This window comes from Charadrius vociferus, unplaced genomic scaffold (assembly GCF_000708025.1).
Source record: "Charadrius vociferus isolate BGI_N301 unplaced genomic scaffold, ASM70802v2 scaffold235, whole genome shotgun sequence".
NCBI lineage: Eukaryota > Metazoa > Chordata > Aves > Charadriiformes > Charadriidae > Charadrius > Charadrius vociferus.
In genome coordinates, this window is record NW_009648536.1 from 1,868,132 (window position 1) to 1,884,624 (window position 16,493).

The 16,493-nt window shown below is 42.1% G+C and overlaps 1 protein-coding gene across 1 annotated transcript in view; it reads right to left on the bottom strand.

The window, feature by feature from the left end:
* LOC104287168 (chromosome unknown open reading frame, human C9orf3) overlaps positions 1 to 16,493 on the bottom strand; it is a 221,923-nt gene that overhangs the window by 8,527 nt on the left and 196,903 nt on the right. Inside the window, 1 exon segment of the mRNA XM_009885835.1 lies at positions 11,462 to 11,578. Coding sequence (XP_009884137.1) covers positions 11,462 to 11,578 — 117 coding nt within the window.

Consider the following 16,493-nt stretch of genomic DNA (forward strand, 5'->3'; position numbering starts at 1 on the left):
GCATTCCTGTCTTTTATGCCACAGTACATGCATGCTTGTCGTGGTTTAGGCCAAATCGGTTAATCACAATAACTTTTGCCAGCAGCTAATTGTCATTTTGAGGAGAACTATGTAGAGGTCTAAATACTTCAAAACCTGGAGTATGAATTGGTCATTAAAAAGCAACTTAAAATCTAATTTTAGCAGGATACCAGACTTTAAATTTTGGTAATATTTGTAGCAATACCCTACTTTCTTAATTCGTTTTACTCCTTCTAATTTGTATTTCTGCATAGATCAAACAATTCCACACTATGAGGGCTGTTGGCAACGGGGGAGAAGGAGTTGCAAGCCCCTCTCCTCCTTCTGCTCAGCGGCATTGATGGAGTGCTGCGGGCAGAGCTCACGCAGCAGCTACATCCATTCAGTAACAGAAAAGTGAGGTGCTGTACAATCAACCTTTCAAGAAACAAATTCTGTTGTTTGGTCGCCAGCAGGCTGTGGGACAACTGGCAGCATCTGAACCCGTAACTGCACAAGCGTGCCCGCAGGTCAGTCAGCCTGCTGCCGTAGCACCCCCCGGCTCCAACCGCATGCTCCTGTTTTAGCACTCACCCAGTTCTATCTAACACAACTGAACCTTACTGTCAAAAAGTTTCTGTAGTACCACAGCCTTGCTTAGGGGCAACCTGATCAGATCCCTCTTCTCCAGCTCCCACAGACTGCAAACAAGTGACTCCACTTCCACCTCCAAATAAAACCCACGCTTCTCCCCAGCCAGCATGGAGACTCTTTCCTACAGAAGCATAGAGAAGCCCAGGAATCACCAACCATGCTGCATATGACAGTCCTGGCAGAGTGGAGGGCATCCCCGCCACTCTCTGTGATCAGAAAGGCAGAGCGACTGAAAGGCAGCGTTTCAGGAAAAGATTCATCCCTGGCAACGAAGCACACACTGAGGACTTGTTTGGCAAAGACAAATGCCCTTTTTTGCCCACCTCAGGTTCACAAACAGAGAGCTCCCAATTAGCAACCCAACACTCTTCTCCCCATGCGGGCCCCATCTGTGATCAGTGACATCTGCATTAGTAGAAGAAAATTTTCCAAAACAAGTCAGAAAAAGCAAGAGACTAAGAAGCCATGGCTAATCCTTCCTCAGAGGTGGCACAGGCGGTGTCAAAGCTGTCACTGTGAACAAGTGACTTGGTTAGGATGCCCAATTGTGTAATCCCAATGCTCTTCAGCCTGCCCCTTCTCGCCCCGTCTAACCAGAGACGGACACACAACATGATGTGGCCTCCAGTTCTCGTTCTTCTTTTATCATGAACCAAGAAAGGGATGATAGGACAGTGACCCACAGCATGGTCAGATGAGCAGAGGGCCACCAGCACCAAAGTAGTGTGACAGCTTCAACAACCTCTGCTGGGATTGCGCGTCCCTGCTGCGCCTGAAGGATTTTCTCACCGCGTTCCCCATTTGCGCTGCCGCCATCTCCACGCTGGGGGAAGCGGCTCCTATATCATAGTGCATGTGAGGTAAGGAAATGTTTAACACAGCATGTGAACTCACTTAATTTGAAAAACAAAGGTTTTTAAAAATAAGCCTTAATTGAAAACATAAATACAGTACTTATACTGGAACCAAACGCTTCTCCTTTCCCCTGCCTTTTCAGTATCGCCTGTTCGGCACGCCGGAGCGTTAGTGCCGTCCACAGCTTGCAGCAAGATGGAGATGGCAGAAAAGACATCATCGGCTGCCTTTTTAACAATGTCACTGGAGATGTGTGATAAGCTCCACTTCGCTGTGGTGCTGCTGGCTCTCTGGGCAGGATTGCCTTCTGGCCAGAGGCAGAAGAAAGGCTTGCACCGCCCCACAAGCCTCCCCGCAGCCCCGGCACTGGGATACGTGATGGTCTCCCAGTGGGACTCTGCACCAGAGCTGGCTGGGTTCCGGCCCCGCTGCCGGTGGCACTTGCCCTGTGCCCACACCGGGCCCTGCAGCACCTCGCACCTTCACCATCCTCCCTGGAGGGACGGCGGCGTGCTCCTGGGGCTTTGCTTCTGCCTGCCCACCCCGCTCGTCCCTTCTACCAGCTGGCGGCTGTCGTGAGGATGGCACGGGCTGTGGGGAGAGTAAGGACAGGGTGCTGGGGGGGCCAGGAGATCCTATGCCTCAGAGGGAGGAGAAGGAAGACCAGGTCCCAGCCTCAGGCATAACCAACCTCACACAGCAGCCTCCACCACGAAGTACTGCACAGACAAGCCCCATACCTTCAGCAAGGGCATGTGTATACATGCCAGTGGACACCTTAGTCAAAATGCATCACCACAACTGCTTCTCCATCTCATGTACAACCCTATCCACATACCCTCTGACACCCTACTGAAACACCTATCTACAGTAATGGCTAGAATACCCCTGGTATCACCGTAAATTTATTTTTCTTATCAATGTTGAGAGTGATTCAAATCCTTCCCACCATCACTGTCTCTCCTGGCTGCCTCCAGACCAAGTCTGCCTAGCAGTTTTACCCATACAGTGTTATACATGTATTTCAACACCAGCTATTTACACATGCACATAAAAGCATGATGGGCTTATAAAACCAAACGTTGTAGTGGGAAAAAGCACATAAACACCCATACATCTGAAGCAGAAATCCAACTCTGAAGAGTCTGAGATCAAGCACACCAACTGTCTGTTACCAATTATTATTGAATTATAACTCCTGTTCAGCAAAAGGAAAGGCTGCTGCAAGTATCAAGGCAATAGTAAGCTATCCCCCTTGCTTATGCCCCTCTCTATCCCTCTACTTCTATCTCCTCCCTCTTGTAACTAGAGGCAAAAAAAGTGCCTTCCTTTTATCTTTCATCTCCCACAGTGACTGTGGTCCCAAGATTTGTGATTTCCAGGCAAGATTACCATCATAGACAGAATCTGGAGCTTCGTATGAAAACGAGACTCAAATTCCAGGCAATGAACAATGTGGCTGACTGGCTTTTCCACAGCTTTGGTCACAGCCAGCCTACCCAGCCTGTGCTCATATCCTTCCAGTTTTGCATAGTGTAAAACTTTGCTTCCAATTTTCATAACAATTAAGCATGAGATTTTGACTCTAAAGACAAAGACCTTTTTCACATCACTCTCACACACACCCCTTTCCCCAACCCAAAAACTCTTAAGTGAAATATATCTTGATTTTGTAAAGACAGAAGAAACATGCTCATTCCTGAAACGAGAACATCTAGATTTTACTCCATGTTTCAGATTTTTGAGTCATCTTCTCCTCTTTTATTCCCTGCCCCCAAGAACACTGTGACCGTTGCTGCTTAGCATGATGCTTACCCCATGTGGAACACAACAAAATTCCTCTCCAGGACACTTGCAACCCCAAAGGTATTTAAATGGCATGGAGTTGAAAGGAGGACAGCAGACTTTTTTACCCACACATTATTAAATCAGTGACTCAGCGGTGGGAACAGATCTGTGAGGCTAAGGTAATGACGTCAGAACCAGCTACAGTTAGCAGTTTTGAATTGTCCTGTTTCTTGTGCTATTTAGACCTCACAGGCTTATGGCATGGCAGATGTTTTCCAACTCTGTGGTCCTGTCCAGGCATAACCTGCATCTGCAGTCAGCCTTTATATGGGAATGAAAAGTACTAGATGAGCTGTTTGGATGTAGCCTCAACATCAGTTTATTTTAAATAAAAGGTACCTTCAGGGTTTGTGGGGTTTTTTTTTGTTTTGGTTTGTTTTTTTTCAGAATTAAAACAAAAAAAAATCCACAGCAAACAAAGAGGATGCAACACACAAGTACAAAAATCCCTGCAGCTTCATAATGAAACAAACAAACAAAAAAGCCTACCGCTGATAGCTAGGAGCTTTTGTTTGTATTTTTAAAACTACGTTCTGCTTGACATCCTGACTGCTATGTCAGTGCTATCATATATATGCAAAGAGAGTAACCTTTTAAATTTCATGACAAGGCCAAGTGGTTTTTATTACAGTGCTAGGTTTGTATTGCCCTACACCAAAATACTATATAAAATTTCATAGAAAGCTGTTGCACCCAGTTAGGAGCACCTTTGGGATTGATTTCAGAATCCCAGAGGGCTCCACCACTTTGTTCTCCTTTCTAGACAATAGCACATAGAAAAGCAGGAACTACCTCCAATCCCTTCCTCCATGGATTCTCTGGATAAACAGTTAAAAAAAAACCACCAAACACAAACCAACCCAATTCCATATTTGGTTCCCTCTTACCATCAGCTCCCCCACTTTCCAAGTCTTGCTAAGTTGTTGGGCTGCCTGATAAGAAGGAAATTAAGTCCCAAAACCAGTTAGAAAAATAAGAGGCGGTAAGTGAACAGCACTGGTAATGGCACCAGTCAAGGGCTTGGAAACTCCTGTTAATGCCACCCAGCAGCGAGTGAGATCACTTGGAACAAACGTGTTGCTGTTGGCTTCTGGAAGGGTGCGGGATCGGGAGTGCTGACTGGTGCAAAGCTATTTCCAGTGCCCCATAAAACTTGCACTCTGATCACGCCCGTCGGAGAGCTAATGCTGATGGAGGGATTTTCTGTTCTTCTCAAGCAGCTGGAAAAGCCCCCCCCTACTTTGCATGTAGCAACAAAACAAACCTGGATTATAGCTACTTGAGATTATCCTTCAGTTGGTTTTACAAACTCATCCCAACACATCCAACTCGGTTATGACAGGCACATGAGTCAGAGCCAGTCCCAGAGGACGACTCCCACTGCTGTTACTGGAAGCGTTTTTCCCTCATCCTGTTCCCATTTTCTTCGCCTCACACTGAATTTTGGGCCTCATTTTGGGAAGCAAGTGCCATATTTCTAGAAGCTGCCCTTTTCAAAGTTCCTTTATTGGGGAAAAAAAATCCAACTCTTGCAAATGTACACTTGTGAAAAACTTTACCAATAGTAACACCAATACCATCAGCACCAAAGAGCCTGCAAACCGCATTTAGATCCAACACCAGTAAGAACATGAAACAGAGTGAAGACTCAAAACATATCAAGATCACAGAGGACCTTTGGACAAGTGGCTGCCGCTCTGGTCAATGTATTTCCTTTGTAGGAGATGGGGATAGTCCACTGCACCCTGAAATTAGCCTCTTCAATACTGAAAATGGGAAAGATTTGTATGACACTAAGATACACTTTGCTTGTATTTGCTGGGGAAGTATCAGGAGAAGAGCGGGGAAAAAAGAATTAATATTTCTGTGAGGATGAGTGTGAAAAACGTCAGACTGATAATACTACAGATATTTCACTTCGTAAAAACTCGCATTTCTTCTCTTTTCTCTCTGTTCCATTTAATGAACATACCGCCTCAGTTATGGTTGTGTATACAAACCTCAAATCCAATTTATTCCAGAAACAAATCTGGCATGCAGACTGACTGCTCTACAGAGCTTTTTCTAAGTTCCTAATTCCTAAATACTGAATTGCTAATTGCAATTCAATTGCAAAAAAAAAAAATATTCAATGTAATCTTACCTATCTCTAGTGCCACAAGAATGCTTTAAATATAAAATTGACACAGGAAAAGGCTGGTGAAATTTATTTTGCATCCGTGATAAATTTTCAGAGCAGCTTTGTAAGTCCTGCAAAACATGCTCTCATATACAAATTAAGGCATCTCCTCCTGACTTGAGTTGAAATTGAATAATAAACTGTATGTTTAAATATGGAATAAGTATGGAAACTTTTCCAGAAACAAAAAAACCTTTTTGCATAAACAAAAAAATTATCGTATCCACATATCTTCTGAAGAAAGTAAGACCCCGTAATACGGTCATCATCTCAAGCTGTTACCTTTTTTATCTATTGAATTGGTGGTTCATGCCAACACAGTATGGAAAAGGATCGTGTTTGATTGCAATGCCACTATCTGAAATGTGCCTATCTGTCACTCCGTGGTCCAGTCAGGAAGGACCGGCAAAGCCTGTGGAGGTATTTCCAACATGTTGCTAATTCTATTCAAAAGCTGGAGACTGCTGCTGAGCCCCGGCCCAAGGGAGGACTAGCCCAGGGGCTGCACTGAAAGGAGAGCTCACCGAGTGCCTTGTCCGCCCGTCAGCACAGACTGACCTTTCCCGAGCAGTTCCCTTTTCCCATCCAGTTTTACAGCGTACTCCACAGAGCTCTGTTCCATACGGATGCCTTCCAACAATGCCCAGCCGCAACCGGCCAGACAGCTGAATTGCACAGCGCGAGAACGCGCTCAGCTCAACACAGTCGCCATCAGATGGGAGGCGGCAAGACAGATACGGCATTGTAATTCGTTTGTACTTCCATGTCTGCCAGCTTTTCACGGGCTAGGAAAGATCAATGAATCAAAGTTATTTTGTCCTAAACACAATTCTCACCACTTTTAGGATGCCAAGCACCTTATATGGTTTGTATTAGCGTGACTGGGTTTCTGTCAGTGAAATAAGATGCCACCACTTTATAGCCTTGGTCTCATAGGCAGACCTCATGCACAATGAAGTAGTTGTGTGAGAATGGCTTTATGCCACCCACATGACTGATGATATTATGATCTTAACTCGTTTTACTCACATTTTCTGCAGAAACAGTTATAGTCACTCCTCTCTCCCCAAAACATTATGATCCTGAGTACAGGGAAAGCATTATGTAAGTGAAGAGTATTTCGGCCAACTTGCTGAGACAAGGAAAACTAACAAAGCAACTTTCCATATGCTGTGCAGGCTAGATATTTTATAAAAAAGTGAGGCCTGCAGTAGGAAAGAAAGAAAAGCTAACTCTATGGTGAAAAGTCTGGGGAAACGCACTATAAATCTTTCTGCTTCATCCACATTCCGTATTTTTTATCACCAGGTTGTAGATAATTCAGCAACAAGTGAAACACACTTGCAGAAATATCGTCAAGTCTTAAATCGGACTGAAAGTGTTGCACACACCCACTGCCCTTCTCCTATAGCCTTAGCGCGCTTTTCCCTGTCACCTTTGTTTCTATTCTGCAGGCCACGCAGCCATCCTGTGATCTTGTGTACACACACACATTACAGGCCTCTCCCATACCAAATGAAGATGTTAAACAGAAATAATGGAAATAATCACAGAGTTCTTCTAGTTAACAGATTCACTGAGTGTTATCCTAAGCTCCCAGTGTTGTCCTTAGACAGCGGTAACTAATTGATTCCAATTTTTTTAAGTGACAGTTCTTAGCAGCCTATGCTCAAATAAAATAAGCTTACATAGTCATACCAAAAGAGGTGACATCAAGGTTAGGCAGACTTAAAAACACACTAGCAACCAGAAACTTTACACATAGACTAACTCTCCTTGTTCTGGCAGACACTAGATATTGAATAAATTAAGTATCTGCATAAACCAGCCACCTCAGAAAGAAACAAAACAAAAACAACCCCAGACCCACCTTCAATTCTATTATCCTGTCTGATGGCAACTGTAGCTGCTTTATAATATATCCCAGTTCTCCTCAGTCAGCTGAACTTCCCAGACGGACTTTGTCATCTTCTAACTGCAGCCAGCTTCTATAATGCTTCTCTTGGACACAAGACGTGGTACGTCATGGAGATGTATCCTGTCTATGAGCTGTCTTACTATGTAGCGGGAAGCAGGACAGCAAGAAAATAGGGAACAGGAAGAGAAAACTGACAACACAACCATTCTTCCATGCAGTTGCCTCCCACTTGCCTGACAAGATCTGAGCCACCATGGGCTCAAGGCACTGAGAGATGATGGAAAAACAGCTTTAAACTTTGAAACCTTCATTGCTCTCACAATGGTATTTAAAGATACATTGGATATGCTCAGTTCAAATAATTCACATTGGTGAATTTAACCTCTGGAAAACAAACTTGTAGATTTGTGCCTTCTCAGATGTTCCAAGGTTTGAACAGTAAATGAAAATGAAATCATAATTTGTTATAGAAGTGGACTGAAAAAAAAATAGGAGGGAGTCACAAATCCTGCTAACAGGCAGATGCCCTACGAACCTCTTGTAGCATCCAAGACTGGGGGCAGACCAGTAGGAAATGTGATTAAGCCATCAGTATCTCACTTCTGGCTCTTGTGGCGTAAAGGTTGCTATCAGAGATGTGTTACGCATTATGAATCAGAAATATGTTACCTAACCTCAGATTTTTTTTAGCTGAAGCACTCAAACCAGTGTCTGTCTTAGAAGGGACAGACTACCACTGACCTCCTACCCTCCTCTGAAGCTACACATCTGTGGTGAGACCTCATTTGAGAGAAGACAGGAACTATGTTGAGTTGCTGAGGAGATCCCAGGAAGGACACACCTTGAGCACTCCTTGAAGAGAGATCAACAGTTAAATTCCAGGCAAAGGCTGACTCACACCTTGCTTCTCTTCTGGCTGCTACGAAGGAATCAAAACAAGGCAGATAACCTGCTGCAAACGCTCCTCTCCTTTCTTAAGGTGTGCCCTTACGTTGGCAAGACTGGATGTGCATGTGGTAACAAGCGGTCAGGAGTACCAAACAGTGCTGTTGGCAACCTTCACTGACTGAGGACAGACCCGCACGTTGCCGTGGGCAAGTGCAGACACTTCCAGGTGCACGCCGTTTTACAACAACAAGCGCGCAGAACTTGAAAGTCGAAATAAACATGCTTCAGAAATACAGATATAGAAGCTCTAAGGAACATGAACCAGGACTTCCCATGCTGCACTTGTGTAGGGCAAAACAATCCCCAATAATGAGCTCTCTTGCAGCATTTGTGAAACTTGGGTTAGTGAACTGTGTTACACAGTGACCTGCAAAGCAGCTCAAAGACAAAACAAGCCCAATGCACATGTTTCTCATCTCCAGTCAACCAAGCTCAAGCAACCATGGGCAACTTTTCCCCAGTACTTTTCCAGGACTAGCTTCCATGTGGTGCTTCAACGTCAGCATGCTACAGGACTAAAGTGTCCACACAGAATGTTCAAGTCCTTTAAAACAGGCAGAGACAGGGGGGTGGTTCTCTACTGATTTTATCCCAACAGTAAAATCCACCAGGCAACCGTCCCCCTTACTCCTCCCAATACAATTATGTGATGAGATGAGATTATCCAAATCCTTCACGTTTTCCACATAAGTACTACAAAGTGTCGAACATTCTTGTCCTCACAAGAGTACTCAGCAGCACATATACACGCTATTATTTATATTCCCTCTGATGCCGTAAGAAGGCCTTTTAGCTACCTACAATACATGCAGGGAAAGCCTTCCAACTCCCAACATTTTATGTACAATTTTTAAGATGAAACTTTGTTTCATATACAAAAAAACATACTTTGTATACCACTTTCACATACTACTGGCCGTATCATTGCTGATCCCTACCGGAAGATTAATGTGAACTTAAATGCTACTTGTCAAAAATAAGAAAACAAGTTCTTATTTCTTAGCTTTCTGCTGCTGGATGGAACACAGCTGACAATGTTACTTACAAAAATCCCTGAATAAAACCTCTGACGTTGACAGTTTTCTTTTCTTACTGGCCTGCCTGCAATTTTTTTACGCTTGTGTTTTTAATGATCCATTTCTGACGTTTAGTTACTGAGAACATTTGAACTCCAGTAACACAACAGGATCACTGTAAGTGATTAATGTCTTCACGAATCAAATCTAGACAAGAACAGCTCAGCTATAGCCTTGGACCGCGGTTCTTTGTCCCTCGCTCATGACAAGAAAAATCCCCTGTGCACATACTGGAGAAAGAGTCATGAAAGGTCCTTCCCTCAGGTACGTGAGGGTGTGTAAGCTAATGTTCCCTTTAAAGCACTGCTCGTGTCTGGCGTCTGATGGCTGGTAAAATGCTAATGGTAACGTTATCTTAGTTGTACTCAACGTCTGCGAAGCCTTTGGTTTCACCTTGTAAAATAAAATGGAGATTATACTCCTTTCACTGAGGCCATAATTTTGTGTTTTATTTTGGTTTTTTTAATTTTAGTTTAAAAAAAGATAAAATTTGGACAGGTTGCTTGTGAGTTTTTATGTGATACCACAAGGAATAAAGAAAGCATGAAAGTGGAGAGAAAGGAAAAAACTGAGAAACCAAAGCTTGTGGCCTGGTGCTTACCATTCACAGGCATGAAGCAGCAACACCACACATCTCCCTTTTAATTCCTCTTCCCATTATAGAACCCCTGACATTTCACTGGTATTCAGATGCGATTAAAATATATTCTAATACCTATAAATAGAAATGTTGTTTCAAGTACTAATTAAAAACAAATCTGGCATTTGGAAACCTGTATCAACAAAAAACTAAGAAGGTGCAGTAAATGGCAACAGTTGAAATGTCCATTTTTTCCTGAGAAAAAGCTAGACCTCTGTTCTATCAATCTTTACGTTAATGTTTGGATTCGCAAGTGTTTCTAAGTGTCCACCCAGCAACTTCAGCATAAGAGTAACAAGAGAGATTTTGCGCTCTCCTTCAATTTTAATTATTGCCATAAAGTCCAATTATAACAGGGTCATGCACACTGACTTTGCACAGCCTTCACAGTAGTTTTTAATTAAACAGGAGTCAAATGTCACGTTAAGTTTACCATGCTCCCTCATTGCACATTAGTTTGATCATATGCTACTTCATAACTACCCCTTGTTTATATATAAATGTACACATCCTTTATTTTCATGACTGATTCCATCTTCTTATCTTCCCTCCTGAATATTATGAACTCAAAGCAAAGACTCATTGCATGGGTGCTTTCAGCCACAACTTCTGCTGCCTTAATTGTCATAACTCTCCCAGCTTGAGAAAACCATGGGACTCTACACAACAGCCAGCACTGCATGTGGTAATAAGGATTTACTGGTTTGCCCCCAAAAGACATTAAGCTCTTTGGAGCAGGGGTGCGAGCCTCACATGTGCCTGTGATGGGGAATCGCATTTACAATATCGTATAAAACAGTGTTTTCCTCAGGGGCTATTAATATCCCTGGCACATACTAGGAGCAACTGTAAACAACTGAGTCCCCCTTAAATTCATGCCCAAAGCCAGAGCAGACTGTAGTCTCTCTGGAGAGCAAACTTTTCTAAATCCTGACTGAGACTTTGGAGCACTCCAAGGGGAGCAATAAGGGCTGACCATGGGGAAGAAAAATTTCAGACCATAACAGACACACTTGCATTTGGACACAATCCACACAACTGAAATGAACTGGGCTCTAATACACCATGACACAGTGAAAAATTTAACACTTGAGCAAATGCGGTGCCCAAGGTATATGGACAACAGTAATGACATCTAGACTGCGCTCTCTCCTACTGCCACAGTATGCTAACGCAGCTGAAGATGCAACAACACTGGAGCTAAGAACATCCAATTTCAGATTTAGACGTGGGAAAAAGAACCCGAATGAGCCTGGATCCTCGGGGAACGCTATCACTCCAAGTCAACAATGCAACGGCATACACTAGGGAGATTTTTAATTTTTTTTTTTAAAGTGAATTACCTCAGCATCTTGCTCCCGGAGCTGGTACGTTTTCTCCAGGCGCTGCAGTATTCTAGGACACAATGTCTTCTCCTCCAAGAGAGACTCCAGAAGTAAGACCAGCTGGTCAGGGAGAAGCTAAGAGGAAAATAAATGCCATGTGTGAATAAAGATCTCTACTGACTGAGCGATTAAACGGAAACAAACCAAAGAGGACAAGACTGTGATAACCTGTGTACTTCCAGCATGTGCTTGAAATATGACAAGAACTTCTAGCCGGTTTTTGAAAAACCTCAGGGTTTACGTGTCTGCATTCTGAAAGACTGTGCTGGGGCCCAATTAAGACCCATTTTCCATGGTTTTCATTACTGTAGTTAGATCTGATCTAAACCATGCTTATCTTATTGAAACACAATCGTAGCTTATTAAATAAGAGTTTTATGGAATACATATGCCAAGTAATTCTATTTTGTTTGGGCTCGGAAGGAATAAGAAACGAAAATAATTTACAGTGCCTAATTTCTGGAAACAACCAGACGTACAAATGTATAATTTTGAAGAGTGGCATTTTTATCTGTTATATGAGCAATTGCATGATATTCTTCCAGTGAACAAAGAAACACAATATAAATAAGCGACCCACAAAACAATTGTTGTAACAACACATTTTGAGGTACATTCTAGTGCAGTAACTCACAAGCCATCCATCAGTCCATGGTAAAGACGCATGAATGTTATGATTGTGGCACACAGTATATATCTATCTATGCATGTAGATATATATTTAATAGTTAGTCGCCTGACTCCAGAACCTATCGTTTTCAAGTCGAACCTAATGTAACCTAAAAAGAAAAAGCACAAGAAGTCTGATGTAGCAAGTGCCTAAGTGCTCTGTTTAATAGGCTTATTGGATGAACAAATAAATAATTCAAACAGAGCTCAGAGAGAAATTACACCAGCTGCCAGGAAACATCTACTGGAAACTGGGGGCTCAGGGTGATCAGTCAGAAGTTTGTTATATGCCCCAAAGCTTTCCCCACTCTTCAACATTGTGGGGCAGCAAAAGAGGAAGGGGGAAGGGAAGAAGAATGTGAATTTAAGCTTTTGCACACAAAAAGAAACCAGCACTGCTTACTTCTAATGTCCTCCAGACAGGTCAATGCCAAAAAAAAAAAAAAAAAAAAATACAGGGGATATGACGAAAAATAGGGAGGAAGATTTTGTATTAAAATGCATATCCTATTAGTTTAACACTGCTTCCAGCTCTTATCACATTTGGTGATTCTCTGCTCCCGCCTCACTGCCCATGTCCCGCTCTGCTGCGTCAATACACTAAGCAGGTACAAAATGAAGTCAGCTATAGGAAATGACTCTTCCAACAACACACTACACAGCCACGGCTGTTTATGTGGACCAAACAAGTCTGGACCCCTGACCGCTGATAGCAAGTCTATGAAGATATCAAAGATCTTCTGATAAGTAAAATATCTGTATAAAGTATCTGTAAAATATCGCCATTAATAACTAACTAAGTAACGTGACGTTTTCTTCCCTTTTGGTCTGATGTAATTTAGCATTAGTACCTAAATCAGAAAAAAGAGGAAAAGACATCTCTAGGGTTTTAATGCTTTCGTTTCCCTGCATTTTGATTTCCTTCCATTTTTTTTTTTAATATTAAAGTTGTATTCTTAGAAACTGAAAAAACCTACATCTTGCTGGCTTTTACTGGAATATCTTCTAAGTGATAACGAAGTCTGCCAACAAAATGGAGTTGTTTAAAACAGTCAGACATTTAAAAATATTGAACATTTCAATTTCAGGATAACAACAAAAAAGCCAACTTGAATGTTTATTGTGCAGTCCAACAGCAGCTGCCCGGGGGATGGCGAGACACTCTAAAAAATAAAACAGGGAAGGCTTCTGGGAAGTGGCTCTGCATGGCAACTGAATTCATTCTGAACACTAATAAAATCTGAAATGTTGCAGAACACCATGCAGAGAAAGGTAACTTCTGATTTAGAAAGCTTTCTCTGCTAGCTACAAGGATAGCAGAGCCATACCTAATTTGTTGAAACTGTAGAACAGCTGCTTGAATACATAGGTAAGGAACAACGGAAAATTATTATTTTATAATATATCTCCAGTATAATTGCTCTACAGATTCACCCACAGAAAGCTATTGTTTAAGATAACATTACAGAATCTCACTGAAGCCAACAAAAGCACAGCAGTAGAGCAACAGCCATGTCCTTAACTTACCTCTTCCTAGTGCTGAATTATGGGTGAACAGTTTTCAGAATTACAGGTTAAACTCTTTTCAGTTTAGATTTGAGACTACAGGGAAAAAAATCCGAGACCATGGCTTCTGTTATTTTCCCACGTTCCAGCTGCCCAAGATGAGACTTTACATACCAGTTTCCAGCTCACCGTTTAATTAAAGTTCAAGGTAGGAGCTAGCAAACACCGGCAGAGAGGGTGGGGGCACCAGCAGAAGAAATGCTGACAGACCTGTAACCGAAGTGGCACTAGTGGGCGCAACTATTACATTTTGTTCTCCCACTACTTCCAACACAAAATAAAAGGAGGAACATTCTCTTTCATTCCTTACCCTTTCCTTTTCATAAAAGAGACTCTGCCTAGGAGAAAAACCTATTCCAAGCAAAGAGGCAGAAAGCCCGGCCAAAGTTGCACTATGGAGACTATAAAAAAATTCCTTCAGGAGTCTAGAAATCTTCTTTTCCCCAAACACAGCAATATGAATAACACTACCTGCAAAGCGGCTTTTTAACAGTTATAAATAAACGTCATAAAATTGCACTTGAATTTTCGGTCAAAAAACCCACAGTCCATTATTTTTCATTTTCCCCACCACCATCCTTATTTGTCCCACCCACCTGTTACTTCTCATCTTTCACACCATGAGAATTGTTTGGGATACACACTGTCAATTTTCCATTTGTTTGCCTTATGCTTAACACAAAGGGGCTCTTGCTTTTAAGTGCTACCAAAACATAAATGCTGAAGAAAACAAAAAGTAAATTTCTTTTCAAGTACTGTGAAGCCATTTTCCTTTACAACTCATATTGCATGAATGCATATTGAATATCTAACATACCCCAAAAAATTACACAAAGCAGCTACAGCAAAGTACAGCAAGATAAACTTCATGGTGTTAATGTGTATCTCCATGTCAAAAACAGTCACAAAACAATCATAACACCCCAAACACAAAATGTTAGTCTTCCTGCTAAAAAAGGAAAAAAACTAAAAAATCATATATTTATATAGATATGGATATATAAAAAAATCACTCAGAAACATATTGGAGCATGCTCAATCAAAATGCTTAAATATATGCGATTATTAAAGTAGATTACTTTGATCAGGAAATGTGGCGAGTATCGAGAAATAGTTTTCATTATGGCAATGACTGCTGCAACAGCATCTATTTATAGTGTAAAGTAGATAGCTCCTGTCCAAACCTATCTATGCCTGCTACATGGAAATCACACTACTTTTCCCAGGGTTCCCCCTCCCTCAGTTGCAAGTACTGACATTACAAAAACCAAACAAATTAATATGTTGCCATCAAGTACACAAGAGGTTTTCTGTCATGTCGCATATAATTTAACATCACCCCCACTATAAAGCCGTGTCCCAGCGCTGTATACTTTATCTTGCCCTTAAGACTGTAAAGCCTCTCCTGCAACTCTTCAGCCTTTTCAAAGAGTTCACTTTGTCCTGCCATTAAATATCCATTTGACCCCTGCTTCCCCACGTTACCTGATGTCGTAGTTTTAAAGTTTGAATAATTAGGCTGTTAGGTCTAAACCAAACTGTGAATGAGAGGCAGTATCAAAACTAGGGCTGCATTTGAAAAAGGCACAATGGCAGAATTAAAGAACACGTAACCAAATTGAAAATATAGCTCAAATTATTACCGAAGCAGCTTACTAGGGCTGAGCTTCAATGTACACTAAATGTCTGGGAACGATGAAAAAGCATACTTTGTATTTTATTCGTATCAGTACACAAGACTCTTAAGCCATTATACTGTGTTACAAGGGTATCTCAAGATGTTAGTAGGTTTGAAAGGGTTTCTACAAATAATCTTGGAACAAAACTATGAGTTTTCTGAATCCTACCCCCAACCTGTAAAAAGGACAAAGAAAACAAATCTTGCCTCGTCAAAGATCTGGTATGGCAGCTACAGAGGTCATGGACCTCACATCCCAGAAGACCACCCACGCAAAGGAGCGTATTTATCAATTCCTACATTAACAAATGCAGTAAATGCCAGATTCGCCCTTTATACTAGAAAAAAGACGCCACTGAAACATTTGACTACTGACCTTTCACAGCCATGAAATGTGACACAGATCTATCTACTTGAGCATCCACAGCACCAGCGCTTGCACTGCACCCCTAAGCCAGGACACAAATCACTAAAGTAGTACAGCTGGTATGCTGAATGTCCCATTTGCTCCTGCCTGCACTTGAATGAAGTCATTGAAAGCCTCCTCGGAGGGGAAATGTGCCTCAGACTAATGCAGCAACCGATTGACAGTGGCGTGATTTCTATTATTACTCCATTATCACACTGGGATCTGTGCCTAAACGAGCATACTTCCTCCCTGATGCCATTTCCTTTTATCCTGGCTCGAGTCTAAAAGCGGATCAATGGGAGTAATATATATGATGTCACTTCAATTTACAGCTACTGCCTCCCTCTCTCACATGCACAGATAGATCGATTCTTCCCAAAAATGGTTAAGAAATGCACGGGGAGACTCTTCTCCCAGAAAAGCGTTCTCTGCTATATTTGTCTGTGTAACCACAGCAAGGAACTGTTTACACTGAGCAAAAACAGGGGGGAAAGGAAAAAAAAAGTCACTACTGTGCTCTGAAAAATGCTGGCTGAAACACAACACAAACAAGGCCCAAAACAGAATTAAAGCAATTTGACCTTTGAAAATTATACAGAAAAGTTTCAATTTTCTAAGGCACAATATATTTCTCCTGCATTTCTCTGGGAGAAGGTAGTCTCCCCCCC